Source organism: Corvus hawaiiensis, chromosome 6, assembly GCF_020740725.1.
Source record: "Corvus hawaiiensis isolate bCorHaw1 chromosome 6, bCorHaw1.pri.cur, whole genome shotgun sequence".
NCBI classification, from domain to species: Eukaryota; Metazoa; Chordata; class Aves; order Passeriformes; family Corvidae; genus Corvus; species Corvus hawaiiensis.
Genome location: NC_063218.1, coordinates 33,663,141 through 33,680,683, shown reverse-complemented (window position 1 = coordinate 33,680,683; position 17,543 = coordinate 33,663,141). Strand labels below are relative to the sequence as shown.

Genomic DNA, 17,543 nt, shown 5'->3' with positions numbered 1-17,543 from the left:
CACAGTAGGTAGTAATACAAATTGTGACTTAGATGAACTGACAGGGATATATAAAGGGACCTGATACATGAAAATTACGGACCACCAAGCAGGCTGCAGTACTACCTCTCTAGCTTATTTGATGTGTGCAAAAATGGGGGTGAGTCTCCACTTCAAACTTTGATCACTGAAGAGTGGGAATAAATCCTTTGTTTCTCTTCTCTGTTAGAGGGCTCTGTAGCAAAGCCACCTGTACATATCCACTTCAGCTTGCAAAAACACAATCCATCCTGTTAAAAGGTCTATTCACCTTCATGAGAAACAGTGTAATGGGAGCTATGATATTCTTCCATACAAAGAGTATAACCATGAAGGATATTGGTGTCCTAACTATTTTCTTTCCATTTTAGGTCTAAACTGGAAACTTTGAAGTGAGCATTATATATTTAAGAGCAGTACCGATGCCAATACAGAGCTTCAAGACACGCAGTGGAGAAACTGTAATACAACTCACACAGGTCCAGAGGAATCAAAACCAATTTCCAATATATTAAATTCATACTTTGCATTTAACATTTGTGAACTGACCAGAAGTTGACTGGTTGCTACAACAACGTATTGTTTCTTCAACAGTATATTTTCACTCCAGTCATCCTGAAAGTTTTTCATGGGAGGCTGTTCCTACTTAGAATGCCATTGAAAGAATGGGTAATAATGCTAGTGACTGTATGAAGGCCTTCAGCTGGAATACAGCACCTCAGGTAAATGCCACACTACAATTACAAAATACCATTGTGGGTGATGAATGCAGGCTGAAAATGGCATGTGGGCTATCCTTTGGGAGCTTTGGCTGTATTTCATCCAAAAGTAGAACTACAGCAGTAATTTTGGAGTTTGAGCTGAAAACACGAAAATTAGGAATATTATGCAAGTTCTAGTTGACCTTTCAGAGACTAGCAGAAACTGTGTGTTTCCAAATGCCTCAGAAAAAAATTTCTTTCCTCTGAGCATCCTTTCTTTGCCCATGGTTCAGTGAAATGCAAGCAGCAGTTAGCATGAGGTGGTGCTGTGTGCACTACAATTTATGTGACGCAAGAATGACTGCACTCCCTCCCTGAGTAAATATCTCAGTGCATGCAACCTTGCACACACCTCATCTCCTCACCAGAGAGCCCTCAGGTGTGCTCAACCCTGGTTATGCCCTTACAGGCAGAAAGACTCAAGACTCTTTCTCCACTATGTCCAGTGACTGCAGCAGCATGTTCTTTGGCATCACAGTGTAGTCATCCTGCACACCTTTATTATCTGTGTTGGGTTACATCCCCTCTCTAGGGTCAGATTGCTTTGTAAGAGGTAGGCAACAATTACAGCAGAAAGAATGGCAGATTGCTGTAGACTGCAGTCGGTAAGATAGAATTATACACTACCCCTTTTTTAAAGGAAACAGTGGTTGCAGTATTGTGGCATGCCATCATTACTTTTGTTTAGGGTACTGGGTATCTTGGATACTCTTAATGGCCTACAAAGAACGCCTAAACTGTTTTCTTTGGGAGAAAATATAAAACATATGGGCTCAAGCAAAACCATCTCTTTTGTTCTTTAGGAAACTGAGACATTTTATCAGCTGCCCCTTCTGAAATCTCAGGATCATTTTCTCCAAAACCCAGCACAAGTCTTCACTAGTCAATGAAGGAAAGTAGAAAGAAGCAAGTCTGCTGTTGGCTACTTCTTCAGAACCAATTGTCTCGTATTGATCGTCTAAGTAGTATCTGTATGTAATAAGATACTGTTATAGAGTTTGTAATAGGAAAAGTCCCTCAAGATCTAAGTATTCCTTAATCCTTGCCAATGAGGCTGCTTGGAATGCAGCAAGGAATACATATTCATTACATAGGTCGATATTGCCATTCCCAAGGCTCAGCAGTCAGACATATGCCACTATCACCAACCTAAGACTGCTTTCAGTATAATTTTCTCATTAGATTGTGATGAAGCTGAGGACCTTATCTGGAGCTTGCTCGAGGTTGTTTCATTTTATCTTGTTTAATTATTTAAAAGTTATTCATAGGTAGCAACACCACCTGTCTGGGGACATGCTAATTCTTGATAATGAAGTGGCTTGCTTTTGGTTGTGGTTTGAGAATAATGGAAGGAATAGTAAAAAGCAAACAAGTATATATTTAACTGTTGTTAAAGTTAAATAGAATGGAAATGCTGCTACTTACATATGGAATATATTGTGTTTGTATATATATATTGAACTACTTAACAAAAGAAAAAAATCAATAACCCCTCCCCCCAAATAAGCCCAAACTTAAACCAGGTGAGGACTCAGTTCTGAGGGTAGCATACCACTGGACTAGTTCATCATTCAGGTATTTTTATTTTGTCATGTAAAAAGCTGAATATTACTGGACTTGGTGCATTTTTAGAATTTCCAGTAGAATGATCCGTGTAACATACTTTTCTTCACCATTTTAAAATTCTTTTCTTTACCATCTGTATAGTGCAAGGCATTTAAAAATTCTACCACTAAAACTTTATCCAGCCAATAGCACTGCACATCATCTTTAATATAGTTAAAAGTGCATTTAATTATTCCAAAATGACTACGTGATAGAAATTTTGTTGCAATAAACCAAATGATTATGTTAGTTTGGTTTTTATTCTGAAAAAAGGAGACAGAATTATCTCCCTTGCTTTTGCAGAAAGTGTCTCTCTTTTTGACATTTTTAGCAGACTTCTTTTTGTCACCCAGGTCTGCTTAACTTTACGTTGTACTTAGGGCTGGTAGTTCCATGCCTCTGCAATTAGCACCAAACACTCCTTACAGGAGTCACCTGTTGCAATCTTCAATCAACACTGTAATGGACATTTCCCATGCCTTTAGTGGATTTAATGCAGAGAGTTATTACTCAAATTGCATATTAACACTGATTTGATAGATAACAAGACTTGTTTCATTTGTTGTGTAACAGTGAGCAGCAGCTCCTTTAAATTGACATAGAAATGGAATAAATAATGGAAACTATTAAGTTCTGAAAGAATAGACAAGATAACTTTGGTATCTGAACATAAGATGACAAGATTGTTTTACAAGGCAGGTGACAAATCGCCATGAGGCTGGGAAATAACACTCACTTTTGGAGCAGCTACAAATCAGAAACTATATTCTGAAGCCCTAGCCACTGCTAGGGGCAGGATACTGGATTAGCTAGACTAACGGTCTAATTTACTACAATAAATCCTTTAAAATATCTGGATTTTTTTCTGTCATGGACAGAACTGTAACAGGTGCTCAAATATAGTGATGAATACCTTAATCAATGTAAAGTAGATTTTGATGGGAAGTCTCATTTCCAGATGGCAAAATTACTCTGTTTCATTCAGTGACTTTCAAAGTCAGAGTGACATTGTGCACAAAAAAGGAGTGGGCTTTTCTAACATGCTGCAACTTATTAAAAAAGTTATACTCAGATATGTTTCAGATCACATCTGATCATCTTTTGTAAATACCTTGAAGAAAATTTGTTCTATAAGGACTGCATACGCTTTATGAAACTATTCATATAGATAAATAAGGAACAAATCCAAACTTTCTCTCAACACCTGGAGCAGATTTTGTCTGCACAAATATTATGTATTGTACATACATTTTTGAAGCTGCAGACACAGTGATTTACATAAAGGGTGCGTGTATTTTTAAGTATCTCTTTATATTCTCTGCTAATTTTTTCAGTCTGATAAACAGAGTAGCTACTTTACAACCCAAATTTCCTGACCTGACCCTCTTCGTTCAGGTTTATGGAATAGAATGAGCAGTGCAATCTGGAAATTAGTTGGAGGGTAACTATTGTATAATGGCAGCAGCATGCATCCAGTAAGCAGATGCATGACATTGCAGCTGACACTTGATTTCATTGATTTGAAGAGAGGACTTGCAGGATGGCAGTACAGAAGGAACACCTTCTGGATTCATGAAAAATTCTGATTATCAAAGTTAGTTTGTGGAGAACTTACACAACACTAGAGCTGTCAAGTGAGCTGTCTTTGAACTGAAAAGATATACAAGAAAGCTTAAGAGCTTGAGCAAGAAAATGATGCAAGCCTCATTAAAATAGACATCAGATATGTAAATTTTCTCCTTTCCACTCTCAGAAGAAATAGCTGCATTATAGTCAAGACCAAAGAATCTTCTGTTTTAAGTGCCATTTTGAGCTACCCTAAATTACAGTGTAATTTTCTCTTTCACATAGAAATCAGTGTATGTTAATTCACTTTTGTTGATCCTATTGTTGTGCTTCACTGTCATTAATTATAAATCTGTCAGCCTTTTCTGTGATACAACCCTTAACAACAGCAGTTTGATACATGCAGTTAAACTGCTCAGTTTTATAATTTAATTTAGAAAACAAGTAAGAGCAAATGTTCAAAAAATTACCTACTACTCTGCAGTAAAATGAGTGACCCCAGTTAAAATCAAAGTGGAACTTTTAGTTAGGATTGACTTATCAAGCCACTGTCAGTACAAAATCTGTAGTTCATTACTGTTTCCAAGGATCATTTCCACCACATTCTTTGCCACAGGAGTTTCATTCATTCAACATAACCTCATTACCTGACAGTCACTTCCAGTCCTTGCTGTCCATTGCCATATACAGCTGTTACTATTGGGTGACTAACAGAGAGACCTGTGATTGCTCTATTTCTCTATGCAGTAGCCTGGGCTTTTATAAACCCAGGTCTTCTGGTAACCTGTACTTGCAAAATGTGTGCATGCACCATGACAGTCAGCACCTTAAACCTGTGCGCTCTACAGATATACTGAACACAGATACAGAAAGATACACATGCACTATGATGCACCAGATGCATGCACAAGTGTCTATTGTGAGTTCAAAAGCAGAGCTGGCCAACCTTTCTTGCTTGTTTTACTTTATTTGAAAGTATCTCAAGTATTTCAGTTATATGCTGAAAGACATGATTCTTTACAAATTCTGAGAAGCTACAGATTCCTGGACACACAGTAAAACAGAAGTGCTAGCAGTGATCCTACACAATCACACTAAAGATCAAAGTAGACCAGCTGCTCTCTAAACTACAGCAGTTGACTGTAAACTTCAGAAGTCTGTGTGCTGTCTGGAAGTGCCCTGAGTTTAGCACGTTCTGGATATGTTCCCACAAACTGGCAACAGTGGTTTGTACTATTGTTGCATCTTGTGAGGTCTCTTTTCTGCAAAACAGATGTTTCAGAAGAAGAACAGGTTTAACTGAGGTACAAACACCTTCTAGAAAGTCCCCTTGCATGCAAAGATCCCAGTCAAGCTTCTAGTTCTACATCAGAAAAAACCCCCTCCAAAATAACAAAGAATTTACCAAATTAAAATTTTCATCCAATAACCAACAGACTACTTGTACTCAGAGATCTCATCAAGCTCAATGACATTTCTTCTTGAGGAAAGATGGGATATGGATTTGATCCTTTATGATTAACTCATTTTTTAACTGCTCATTCAGCTGAGGTGACAGATTTCAAAATGAATAGATGAATGCAGTGAGGCATAAAGAAAAAGTCTGTCACCCACTTCTCACCTCATGGCCAAGAGGAGTATTTTGCATATCAGTAATTTGCAGGATGCAGAACGGTGAATAGATGCCATTATTTTTAGCCAACTAAAATCCACCTTCTGTAGAATGTAATATTGAATGTAAATCGATGAATACATTTCAATGAATGTAATTCAATGAATGAATACTTGAAGGTAATAGGAATTCTGTGTTTTGTCTAATATGGTTTTTGAAAGCAGAAGAAAATCCAATTTTGATGGTGTATGTAGTAACATATGGACACACTTCTGAAACTGTATTTGTTTCAAAATTCTCAAGTGTATTTCATCATGTTCTCATAATGTATCTTCCTTCTACCTTCTGTGGAATTTCCCTGGATCACTGTGAACAGATGCAATATGCTTTCCCTAGGAAAACAGGCCAGCTTGTGAGGAAAGCTGGAATAATTATAGCAGCTTTTGGCTTGTTCAATATGACTATGTAAGATTTGTCTATTTGACAGCAATATAAAAGAATCTGTCTTTGGTACTTTTTGCTGTCCCTTTAATTGCTGCTGCTGCAAAAAAGAATGTTATTTTGCAGAGTATTCTTTTTCATGTTACATTTATGAACTCATAAAGATTTTGATTAGAGGACTTCAATTAGAGGTCTTCAACTTTGTTGCTGAAGTAACCATGAGATCTGTCTAATGCCTTCAGTATTTTTTTCTGTATCTGGATGATAATATGTTTTCCTCCACTGTTTCCTTGACCTGCTTCAGAAGACTCCCACTCATATATATGTCAGAATGACGAAAGATCAGAGAGGTCAGAAATACAGATAGCCATGGGAGTGCTACAGGAAAAAGTATCATGCATAGAAGCCAGGTACTTATGTACTATGGGCACATTCCTGCATGAAGGGTCCTCGATCCCATCCTTGTCTGCTGCTTGAGCACATTCATCTGCAAGCATTTCAGTGTGAATTGTAATTTTTTCCATAAATGCTGAAAGAACAGGACCAAAGCTTTGGTAACAGCTGTCTTCAGGTACCGTGCCATTCTACTAACTTGTAAGCACTTAATTCACTCTAAATCCAGTATAGTGTGTGTCCTTTGACTGTAAGAAGCAGCCTGAGAACTGCTGGTTTCCACTAATTAAAAAACTATCCCTGGCTATTTTGCTGGCTGAAGATAATGAACCTTATCAGTACACTCACCAGAAATCCATTAGTTTTTCTAAGAAATTGGATGGGATTACACCAGTAAAGATTTTTATTTTATCTTCCTTCTTACAAAGGAAGTGAGTCAATATGGATTCACAGAAAAATTTTCACTTTTGGAGTTGAAAATATTCAACAGTTGTAGCTGGGTTGAAATAATATGACTGCAGATTACACCACACAATACAATAATCAATGCCAAAGACATTGCTCATCAGTAAAGATGTCAGTGCACTGGTGACTCTGAAGGGCCCTGTGGTTCTGAATTATTTCAATCAGAGCTCTCATGAAATATGAGAATTGGCTTATACTTACACAACTGAAAATAAAATATATGATGGATGTACTTAGTGCCAGTTGTTAACAGATAGCAAATAATATCACCAAATCTGAAAAATGGTGAAATGGCATTGTTATCACAGAATTTCTTCCCTTTTTACTTTAGCTTCAATTGTAAGAGCAAATTTTAAATAAATTTAAAAGGAATTTAAAGTAAATTCATCCCCCCTGTAAACTGGTGTAACTGCTATTGATCTACAGTATAGATGTCTCTATGACAGGTAGAAATGCAGTCCCTAGAAGCAATGCCTCAAAATGAAGGCTTTCTCTAGGAAGCTCCACCTTTTACAGAATCACAACTTAATCACTTGGAAAAATGTCTGTCTCCAGAACAAAAATGACTTGGAAGCCACAGATTAGAGACAATATGGAAAGACCTTTTAAAATTCTCTGTCATCAGCTGTGTCCTAAAACAAATAGTTATTTTTTAGAAAATATCTAATGAAATATGACATCGATTTTTGTTCACTAAAAAAATTACAAATTCCCCAACAAGAGTAAACTACAGTATTAGAAATGAGCAAAGAGAAGGAACTGAGAAACTTATCCTGTTTGAGACCAGCAACTCAATTTTTTGACAGCTGCTAGTCAGTGGAAGGAACTAGAACTTCATTTGTCTCTACAATACTGGACCATATTCCTTGAAACACAAAGATGTATTTAACATTAAAAAATGCACATTGACTTTTCTCCTGCTCTGGAAGCAGAAGCATTTTCATATTGCTCATGCTCCCTCACACTGCTTAGAAGAGCCCAAAGGCAAATTTAACGTTTAAGTAGCAGTGAGGTGTGAACTGACTTGTACGAGGAATTCCAAGTCCATCACCTACTGGTAGATTCCATCTTTTAAGTAATTTCAGATAAAGCAGACAGTCTGTATCATGTTCTTCACATTAATTTAAAACATTTTAAATACTGCAGGTTCTCATAAATTTTTTTGTGATGTGTAGTATAGCAAAGGGTTCTAATGGGTTGGTCTCTTTAGTCCATTACATGAAGAAAAACTAGATTTATAACAACCTGGCTTCAGGATGAAAAACTAATTGCTAAACAAGAACACGTTTTCTGAAAGCTATGGATATGGCAGATTGACTCAGTAATGAGAACAGAAATTTGTTTTTCCAGTATGCAAAGCAAACATTAAGCTGTAACCCAATCCTCCAACCTCTTATAAAAATGGGCCCATTTACCCCAGTGAGGATCCTCCCATCTGGAGTCTTCAGGTACTAACCTTCGATAGGATTTTCGTTCCTTTTCTACGTATTTTTATTTCCCACATGAATTAAACTATAGAAACTAAATTTTTCTGTTTTTTAGTGGAGGAAATGACAGGTGGTTTACTCTCCCTCTGTTATCACTCCTGCTCCTTGGGCCTGTCTGTGTTAGAGGGCAAGTTCTGAAAATTAATCTGTATTATTAAGCCATCTCCCTAAGTAAGACGTAGCATATAATTGCATATGTATTTTGAGAAAAAAGTGTAGTGCATAGTTTAGAGATTTCCTGAATGTTCCAGCTAGCCTGCTTTAGAGATGATCAGCACAGTGGTGGAAAACCAAGTATGTAGAATCATAGACTCGTAGAACATCCTGAGTTGGAAGGGACCCACAAGGATCATTGAAGTCCAACTCCTATTATGACCGAAGAATCATAACGGTGACTTCCCCGGACTCCACTGCTACCTTCAAACAGGTTTTTTCCTAATTTGCTCAGTTTTTAAATGGTAAAAGCCTTGATGGATAAAGATGTTTGCTGCTACTGATAAGTAGTGTAAACATTCTAATTTTATCAATGTTGTGGAGCCATGTAAGTCTACAGTGCACTGGTGCATAAGAACTTAACTGAAAAGGCAGTGCTACTTAATGGACAGAATCAAACACCATCTGCTCCTGTACGGCAAATGTTGGTTGGATCTGTGCTCCAAGCTCTGCCCTGACAGACACCTGGCTGAGCCTGCCTGTGAGCATGCACGTGCCTCAACGTCCCAAGTGGTTTAAAAACAGTGCTCACCAATCTGGTAGGCCTGTCTCCGCAGTGTTCTGGAAGCTCTGTGTCCCTTCTTCTTTAAAAACATCTGGCTTCCTGAGGGTAAAGGAAGCAGAAGGGGTATAATAAAGAGCCAGGGAAGGAGAGAGTCTCCTGGGGTCAAAGGGAAGCTCTGTGCCCAGCTGTGTCCCCCTTGGTGGCTCTGGATATTCAAAATCACCATGGGAAATGCTTCCTCTTTGCAAGGCCAGCCAATGGGAGAGAAAGGGTGTGCACGGGAATATCTTTCTATTACAGTTTGGATGGGCTTCTCACAAGGAATGATGAGCAAAGTTATGGAAGGATTTAGGTTCAACTGGGCATGCCAACAAAACAGAGTTAATCTTTCTTTGCAGTGTCTACGGAGAAACTTCTTTACTCTTGACTTCCAAACAAAGCAAAATGAAGTGTTAAACAACTTGACATTTTGGAAGGAGGACCACAAAAAATTGGGAAAATACTTGGAGATGGGCCCCATGGAAACATTTTTACTCACACTTTTAGCTTCTTATTCAGGAAATAGGTCTCAAGGCATAATAACTGTCACCCTCTTAACTACAAGGGGGAAAGAGCTGTAATTATCCTAATTTTATAACTCCATAGTCAGTAAAGATGCCACTTCATTCATGAGAAGCTTCATACCCTACTGCAAGAGGCAGGATTAGAAAAAATGTCCAAAACTGAGAAAGTTACAAATCAGGACCTTATTTAAAACAATTAATGAATTCCCAATTTATGAAAGCAGTATTACCTTTCACATATACTTCTTCCAAGTCAGTTTTTCTGTGAAAAAACTATTTTTAGATAGTGTCCTTTGTAACAGAAATATGAAATAAATAGAAATTATGTTTTTACACTCTTAAATGTAGGACAATTAAACGTAAAATGTAAAAAATCTTCATTGGACATGAAGATTTATAAATATATCTTTTAAAAAAACCTGAAATCAGATATTCATGATTGAAATGGACCATGTCATCAGTCATCGTTATGTGACTCTTGAGCCATTTCTTCTTATCAGCTGGCTGGACAGTTAACAATAACAAGTCAATCTCCCTCCCCAGTCCAGGGCCAGCTGATCCTGCACAAGGCAGCTTCAGTCTGGCATTTCAAAGATCACTTTTGTGCACATGTATGTCCTGTCTGACTGGGGAATGTGAGGAGAAGACTGGACCAATGTCCCTGCACTACTGTTACATGTGCCCACAGTCACTGCTAACATGAAATCTAAAATCCTCTTTTATCACCTTGTAAATCCATGCCAAGTTTCTCCTCATACTTCATAAAGAGGGTCTGTCATATTGAATGCATACTAATACCGATAGGAAGTGATGGAAAAATATTCAAATTATTCAGGTTAAAAGATTAGATGTCCATTTCTTTCTGACAGGCTTCCCAAGAAAGCCATTTTCTAAAATAGCTTAAATCCCTCATTTGCTCTTCTATTCATTGCCAGAGTACAACGTCAATCTTTATTTCTCAAAATAGGGTCCCCTGTGTCATGAAGTGACAAACAAAAGACTTTCAGATTTCATGAATGATCCCAGCTTCTGGTTTGACCATCAACATTACAGACAGCAGTCTCAAAAATCTAAAATCTTTTCCAGCACGATGCTAAGCTCTGTTGTGTAATTTCTGCTGGTACTGGTCTTCTGATTTTGTACTCAGAATAACAAGATAATTAATTTAATTCTCTGAAATAATACTTAAGAGATTATTTGTGACCAGGAGAAATAATACTCATTTTTAAAAATTATTTTAGTATTTAGAATAGTCTGAGAACCTCCCTGAACTTGCTTCTGTTTGAATTGTAAATAAATATCCAATCTCACTTTGAAATGAATATCAAAGCATTTGATATAGTTTCCTAATAACTAATTACTATCACTGTTAAAATTATGCTTTACTTAGTGTCTGAATTAGTCTAACTTGAATATATAGGCATTGGTGCTGAAACAGAAACTTTATTCAGTTTATTCTCCATGTGGCTCAGTATTACTGGAAGGCAATCAAGTGATCTTGTAAGAATATCTGTTGAACTAAACAGACTGAGTTCTACTATTACTTGAGTACGCAGTCCATCTTTCAACTACTTGAGAAATTGAATGGTTCTTGCCTTGGGAATACAAAGGTAAGGTCAAAAATAACCTTCTAATTCTATAGGAGATTAGCCCTTTATAAGTATGCTAGAACTTCTATTTAGATGATTCTCAAATCTTTTCCTAAATCCTTATTTCTTAGGATATAATCCTCCATCCTGTAAATTTTAGTTATATTCTTTAATCCTCTATATATCAATTCATACTTGGCTGTATTAACAATATACTTAGCCCAGTTTTGTAAGTGATTCCTATTGGTGACACAATGACCCATCTTCAGTGTTCACCACTTCTTTGATTGTTCTGTATCTACTGCCTTTATTAGTTTTCATTATTTTCTTTTTGGGCATTAGTACAATTTCAAACCTCAAAAATTTCTCAGTGACTTGGGAACTCTAATTATTCCTATATATGCTCTAGGCATTAAAAAGGTTGGAAGTCATTTAAATGAATGATACTTTGGCCTCTAGAAGCTGAAGTTCTCTTGAAAACAGAACTTACATCTTCAAGTACTTTAAAAATTGTTAACCTGTGCCTCAAAAATAGACCATAAAACCCAGTAATTTTTATTTCCCTCCAACAGATAGATTCCCTCTGTTTCCAAAGACAGGATTTTCAAAGTATTCTGTCCTCTTTATTATCTGCTCTTTACTGTCATGTGCTACTACTGAGCAGTGATTCTAAAAACGCTAATTCAGGAAGGAGTCCATGCTTGTGTTGAACACAGTTAGGAAAATGACACACTGCTGTGCATTAGCTTTGCACCTGTCACCTCTACAGCATGAAATTTTATTACCTGTCACACTATGTAGCTTCTTACTGGTACAGAAGATTCCCTGGGACTTGCACTGTCCGATTTCACAAGTTCTTTTTTCACCTCTGTTTTGGCTCAGATGTTCCTTTGTGTTTTCGGAATATGTGCATTAGATGACTTGTCAATATGACAACTTACTTGAAGATTTCCCTAATGATTATCAAGAGTTATTGTGACAGACATTAAACATTTCTGCTTGAAAAGGAGAATATTCTTGACAGGGCACAATGAAGGAGAGGACCTCCACATCTGAATCACCTTCAAACCATTACACTGTGTCCCTGGATTCATTAGGCTATGATCAAAGTTCATAACATCATTGTTCTTTGAGCAGATTTAGAAGTGAAGTTACTTTAGAAAAACTTAATATTGTGACATTTAATGTAAGGCCTTTTCTCTAACAAGCATTCTTTTGCAGTCATTTGTTAAATGATACTACTACTACTACTGCTACTAATTTTGTTCACAGTATATTTGATTTTACCCAAGCTGGGCATTAAACTGGAGCAGGGAGAGACTAGGATTCTGTGCCTGGATTCTGCCCAGAACTCATATTCTAACTCATATAATGATATATATCAGGCTGATATTGCATGAGAAATTTTGGAGTAGGAGCAGTTTCTCCACTCTCCTCCCTCCACTCCATGCTGGTAATTACAGGCAAGCCACACAAGTACACAAGATTTCAGCCTTTTTTTTTGGGATGGCAAACCTAAAATTGAAGCAGACCAAATCCTTCAGTAAGGTCTCAGTATCCATTCTAAGTATGAAGAGACTCTATCAAAGCTTTTATTTTAGGGATATCACAGATTAATGCTGTTACAGGAGCAAGGGTGATTTTTAATAGGTTTACCTGTCATTTAGGAGCTCTATGTCCAACAGTATGCCAAAAAGGGGAGGTATACAAGTAAGAGACTAAACACTTCTAATGTAGAAAGCTCTCATAAATTGCTGATTTAATAACTATTCAGATAAATCTTTCAAGAAAGTGAGGAAAAAAAAGTGAATTTCCTAAATTTTTCTCCTCAAGAGAGAGTTTCTTTCTCTCTCCAGTGTGAAGTCACAGGCTCATAAATGAAAATGCTGTTGGAAGCATTAAATATTATACATGTCTGAAAAAAATGATAAGAGAATTAGAAAATAGGGAAAAGAATGTAGAGAAGGGGAAAATGCACTCATGTAAACAAAGGTAAAAGGAGAGGAAATTGAATTCATTACATACGTGACAAAAATTCCTTAGTAAGCTTAATAAGAAAGTCTCTCACAGAAGAAAAGCTGTCAAAATGGAAGATGACTTTGTAAAACAGAGGCCCACACTACAGCAGATTTTGCTAGGGCTAAAGTTTACACTTTAAACAATGGAATACAAAGAACAACACAAATGAAATAATCAGACACAAAAATATCCTGATAATTAGACTTCTACAGATCAGATCAGAAATGCAACTTATTTTTATCATTGGTTTCCAAAAAACCAAATTCTTCATAGACTATAAGCAAAGCAAATGAAATTAGAAGCCCTTTTAATCTGGTCTTGTTATTAGGAGGCAACATTCAAAAGTACATTGGAATACCAGCTTTAACTGGGCAGTTGTATTTTTTATTTTTTAGCATCTGAGTCTGAGATTCAGACAAAAAATGTAAGACACAACAGCAACAACAATATCAGAAGGGTTCTTGTTTCCTTAGTTTTGCATTTGTTTCTTGTATTTGGAGTAGCTCTGGAGATGGATAGATCTTCCATTTCTACTCAGAGATGTGTGCTTTACAAACAGCTTGGCTTTTATGTGCTAAGAACACAAATAGAGAAAATTTTGGCTTCTAGCCAGACATAACTTCAGCTGTATCACATTCCCAGGTCTGTTTTTTTCTCCTATTGCTTTCTTCTAGGATTTCAACTGTAAACTTTATCTATGAGTTTTGGAATTGCTGTTTTTTATTTTGAATATTGAGTGATATGTACAATTTATGAGAACAGAAACAATGGTGACAATCTCAGAAATAATTAAAATGCTCCCAAAAGAAATAAAATATTGGTTTCAAATGAAAATACAGCTGTAGGCAAAGTCAGACTTGAGTAGTCAGTTCAAAATGTAACTTCATGTATGATTAATATGCAAAGGCATTTTTAAAATGCTTCTAACTACTCTTCAGAAATCAGACATTCAGTGTGCTTCCCCATCCTTTCACATTCTCTGTTGGAATGTCTTTACATGTATCATGCTCCAGGGCTTTGAAGCAGCTGGACAAGCTGGATTTTTACCTAAACACCTCTGAGCGATTTGTATGCTGAAATGATATAGAATAATAACCTCTAAGTTTGTCTTTGCAAATACTACTCTAAAAAAATTTTCATACTTGAATATTAGATCTGCAAATAGGATTGAAGAGAAAGATTTCCACGGTTGTTAAAAGCCTTGACCCACTACAGCAATTTTAATACTCAACTGTGCTCCCTATTAGCTGCTGTCTCAAACTCCATTAGTGCTTATGGTGTACAGGAAATGATACTCCCAGTAAAATGAAGTAAAATTTACCCCATGAAAATGGTATTAAAAAAAGGAAATAGGAAAAAACCACCCCAAATCTAAAGTACGGGAAGGAAGAAATATGTTACCATGACACAATAAAAAAAAAGTACAAGTTTTTAATTTTTCCTTCTGAAAAGTATGTTTGCCAGTATTTTTACTACACCAATAGATATTGCAAGCATATAAAATCTTTCTGTTTTTCAATGTCTGGATACATATTATACATACAAAATGCACATATACATGAGCACACACAAACACAATCTATGGTTTAACTTCAGTAAACCATAAAATACACTGAAGGCTTGTTCCTCTCTTCTATAAACATGCTAACTAAAGTGTCAAAATCATACCCTTTGTAACATCTTTCTGGTAAGTCTCCTTGTTCAAGTGCCATGGTACTCCATCAAATCAGTCATGTACTGAAATATTCATATGGGCTACACTGTTAGTAGCTTTATTATGTAATGAAATCACACCATACTTCTTATCAAACTGATTTACACAATCAGATTTTCCCTTTGAGTGAAAGAGAACTGCAGATGCATTTTGCTGCAAAGATACAGATTGGGCATGTGAGTGTGGAAGAACAGCAGAAGACTTGCTAAGACTGAATCCTGGTATCTGGTGCAGAAGATTTTTAGCTAAGTCAACAGTACTGAATTATTCTTTCAAAACTTACTGCAAAGTACACTCTGCAATTGGAGGCTCATTATTTCTTTTCTATGAGGCTAAAATAACTACCTCTGCAGAAGCTGCTTTGGTAGCATGAAACAAGAAAAAAAAAGCAGGAAACCAAACATTTAAAAAGAACTCTTACTACCTTTGCTGAGGTAATACTATCTCAAGACTCTGAGATTATTTTAATAGTGAAGATTCAAAAGAATCAACCTCTCTCATAACTGAAAGCAAAGCTGCAGGCACTTCCTTAGACTGATACATTTGTTTGCTACCTGGTGTTCAGCTAGCATCTGACAAGTAAAAAAGGGCCACAAAATATGTTTGTAAAAGATATAGGAAAGTAAAAAGTTCTCTTGGGCCTCACATCTCCCCACAAGAAAGACATTCCAAAGAAGAGCAGTGAAGCTGTTGAAGGGTCTGGGGCACACATCTGATGACAAGTGCCTGAGGGAGCTGGAATTGTTCAGCCTGGAGAAAAGGAGGCTCAGGGGAGACCTTATCACTCTCTACAACCACCTGAAAGGAGGGTGTAGCCAGGTGTGGGTCAGCCTCTTCTCCCAAGTAACTTGTGACAAGATGAGAGGAAATGCCTCAAGTTGCAGCGTGGGAGGTTTAGATTGGGTATTAGGAAAAATTTCGTCACTGAAAGGGTCATCCAGCATTGGAACAGGCTGCCCAGGGAAGTGGTGGAGTTTCCATCCCTGAAGGTATTTAAAAGACATGTAGACATGGCACCTAGGGACATGGTTTAGTTGTGGACTTGGAAATGCTGGTTGGACTTGATGATCCTAAAGGTCTTTTCCAACCTAAATCAATCTATGATTCTAAAGTTGTTTGCCATTTATTATTGAGAGCTTTCAAGATTATTTATCTTCCCAGACTCTCCATGCCTAGGAGGTCACAGAAACAATTCCTGAAGGCAATGGAGTACCTAGCTATAGCTCTGCAAAATGACCTTAAGTTAAACTCTCCTAAGCGTTGACTTTACAGCAAAGTTGAGACTATACCTATTTCATTCGGACAAGACCATAAAGGACAAACAAGCTTTACACTCTTGTTTTTCCAGAGGGGAATACCAGGGAAAGCATCTTTTCTGTTGGATGAACACACTGGTAATGACAGGATGTAAGCTGTCATTGACAATAATGTTGATAACAGTCGCTGTTACTTTTGGTCCTGCAGGTGGTAAAAAGTTCCACCTACAGTATTTTGCTGAAGGAAACCCCTGCCAATCCCCTCTACACAGAGATGACTCTCAGGAGCTGAGAGACTTTTTGTGGCTGTTTTCTTTTTTTTTAGCTACTCAAATCTAGAACCTGATCTCTGGATATAATAGATTTATTTGAAAACATTGCTACTTTGTTTTAAAGTTTAAAAAGGTCCTTATAATATAGAGAGCTCTAGCCATCCAGAACGTTTAGATACTATTCCTGGAAAGAACAGTCTCATGAATTTAGACTTTGTATGACATCACCACCTGAAACTGGAAGCATTCATGGGCAGGAGGGCTTGATATTTATTGCTATTTGGAACTGCAGTGGTGTTTTGCTAGGCTAGAGAAGCAAAAAGGGATACCTGGATGCAGTGAGAGTATCCAGAAGGGTTTGCCTTCCCTAAGATCACAACTGGGATGTCACATTCCCTGTATGAGTACTTCAAATTCAACTGTGTTTCCTGCAGCCACCATGCAGGTTGGTTTAATTATTGTAAAACCATGCAGTGGTTGGTCCATTCATTTACTTTCTGTCAAGCTAGTGATGTTTTATATTGAATACTGCTTTACGGAAGACTGGGTTTGAAATGCCTGTTCCCTTATAGTAACCTGGTTGGATTCCCTTTTAGTCCCCGACTGGGACCCTGTCATCTCGGATTTTTTTTTTTTTTTAACTACCCACTAGGATAACCTGGACAACACCCTGTCAAACCAAATCTGTCAGTTGGTTTTCTACCCAAACTGCAAAGCAAGAAAGCCTGTTCAAAGCCTCTGGGTCTCCATAAATTGAGGAAATAGGTTATGCTGAGAAACGCAAGCCATGGATGGCAGTCACCGCACAGTCTTGCGAAGGACAAAAAGCAGAACACTTCAATCACTTATCCTAGAGCTCTCAAGAGATGTCACTTCACTACCACTGGGAAACAAGTAGTGATTGCTGTCAGATGAACAGAAAGACTGATCAATAGGGTGCTACTCTGTGGCAATCAAAGTAAAGACCAGTAAAGTTAAAAAAAAAAAAATTCTTCCACATATTTCTGGAAATGTTGAGCAATATGCAGCAGTGGGGCCTTCCTCAAAAGGCAGTTACTCAAAAT

At 37.1% G+C, this 17,543-nt stretch overlaps 1 protein-coding gene across 24 annotated transcripts in view; it reads right to left on the bottom strand.

The window, feature by feature from the left end:
* Window positions 1-17,543, bottom strand: part of GPHN (gephyrin) — a 286,068-nt gene that overhangs the window by 10,470 nt on the left and 258,055 nt on the right. For 12 of the 24 annotated variants that reach the window (XM_048306432.1, XM_048306436.1, XM_048306437.1 and 9 more), the window contains one exon: window positions 9,094-9,165. The exons of the other annotated variants lie outside the window; for them this stretch is intronic. In XM_048306432.1, coding sequence (XP_048162389.1) covers window positions 9,094-9,165 — 72 coding nt within the window. The remainder of the gene's footprint in view (window positions 1-9,093; window positions 9,166-17,543) is intronic. 24 annotated transcript variants of the gene reach the window in all.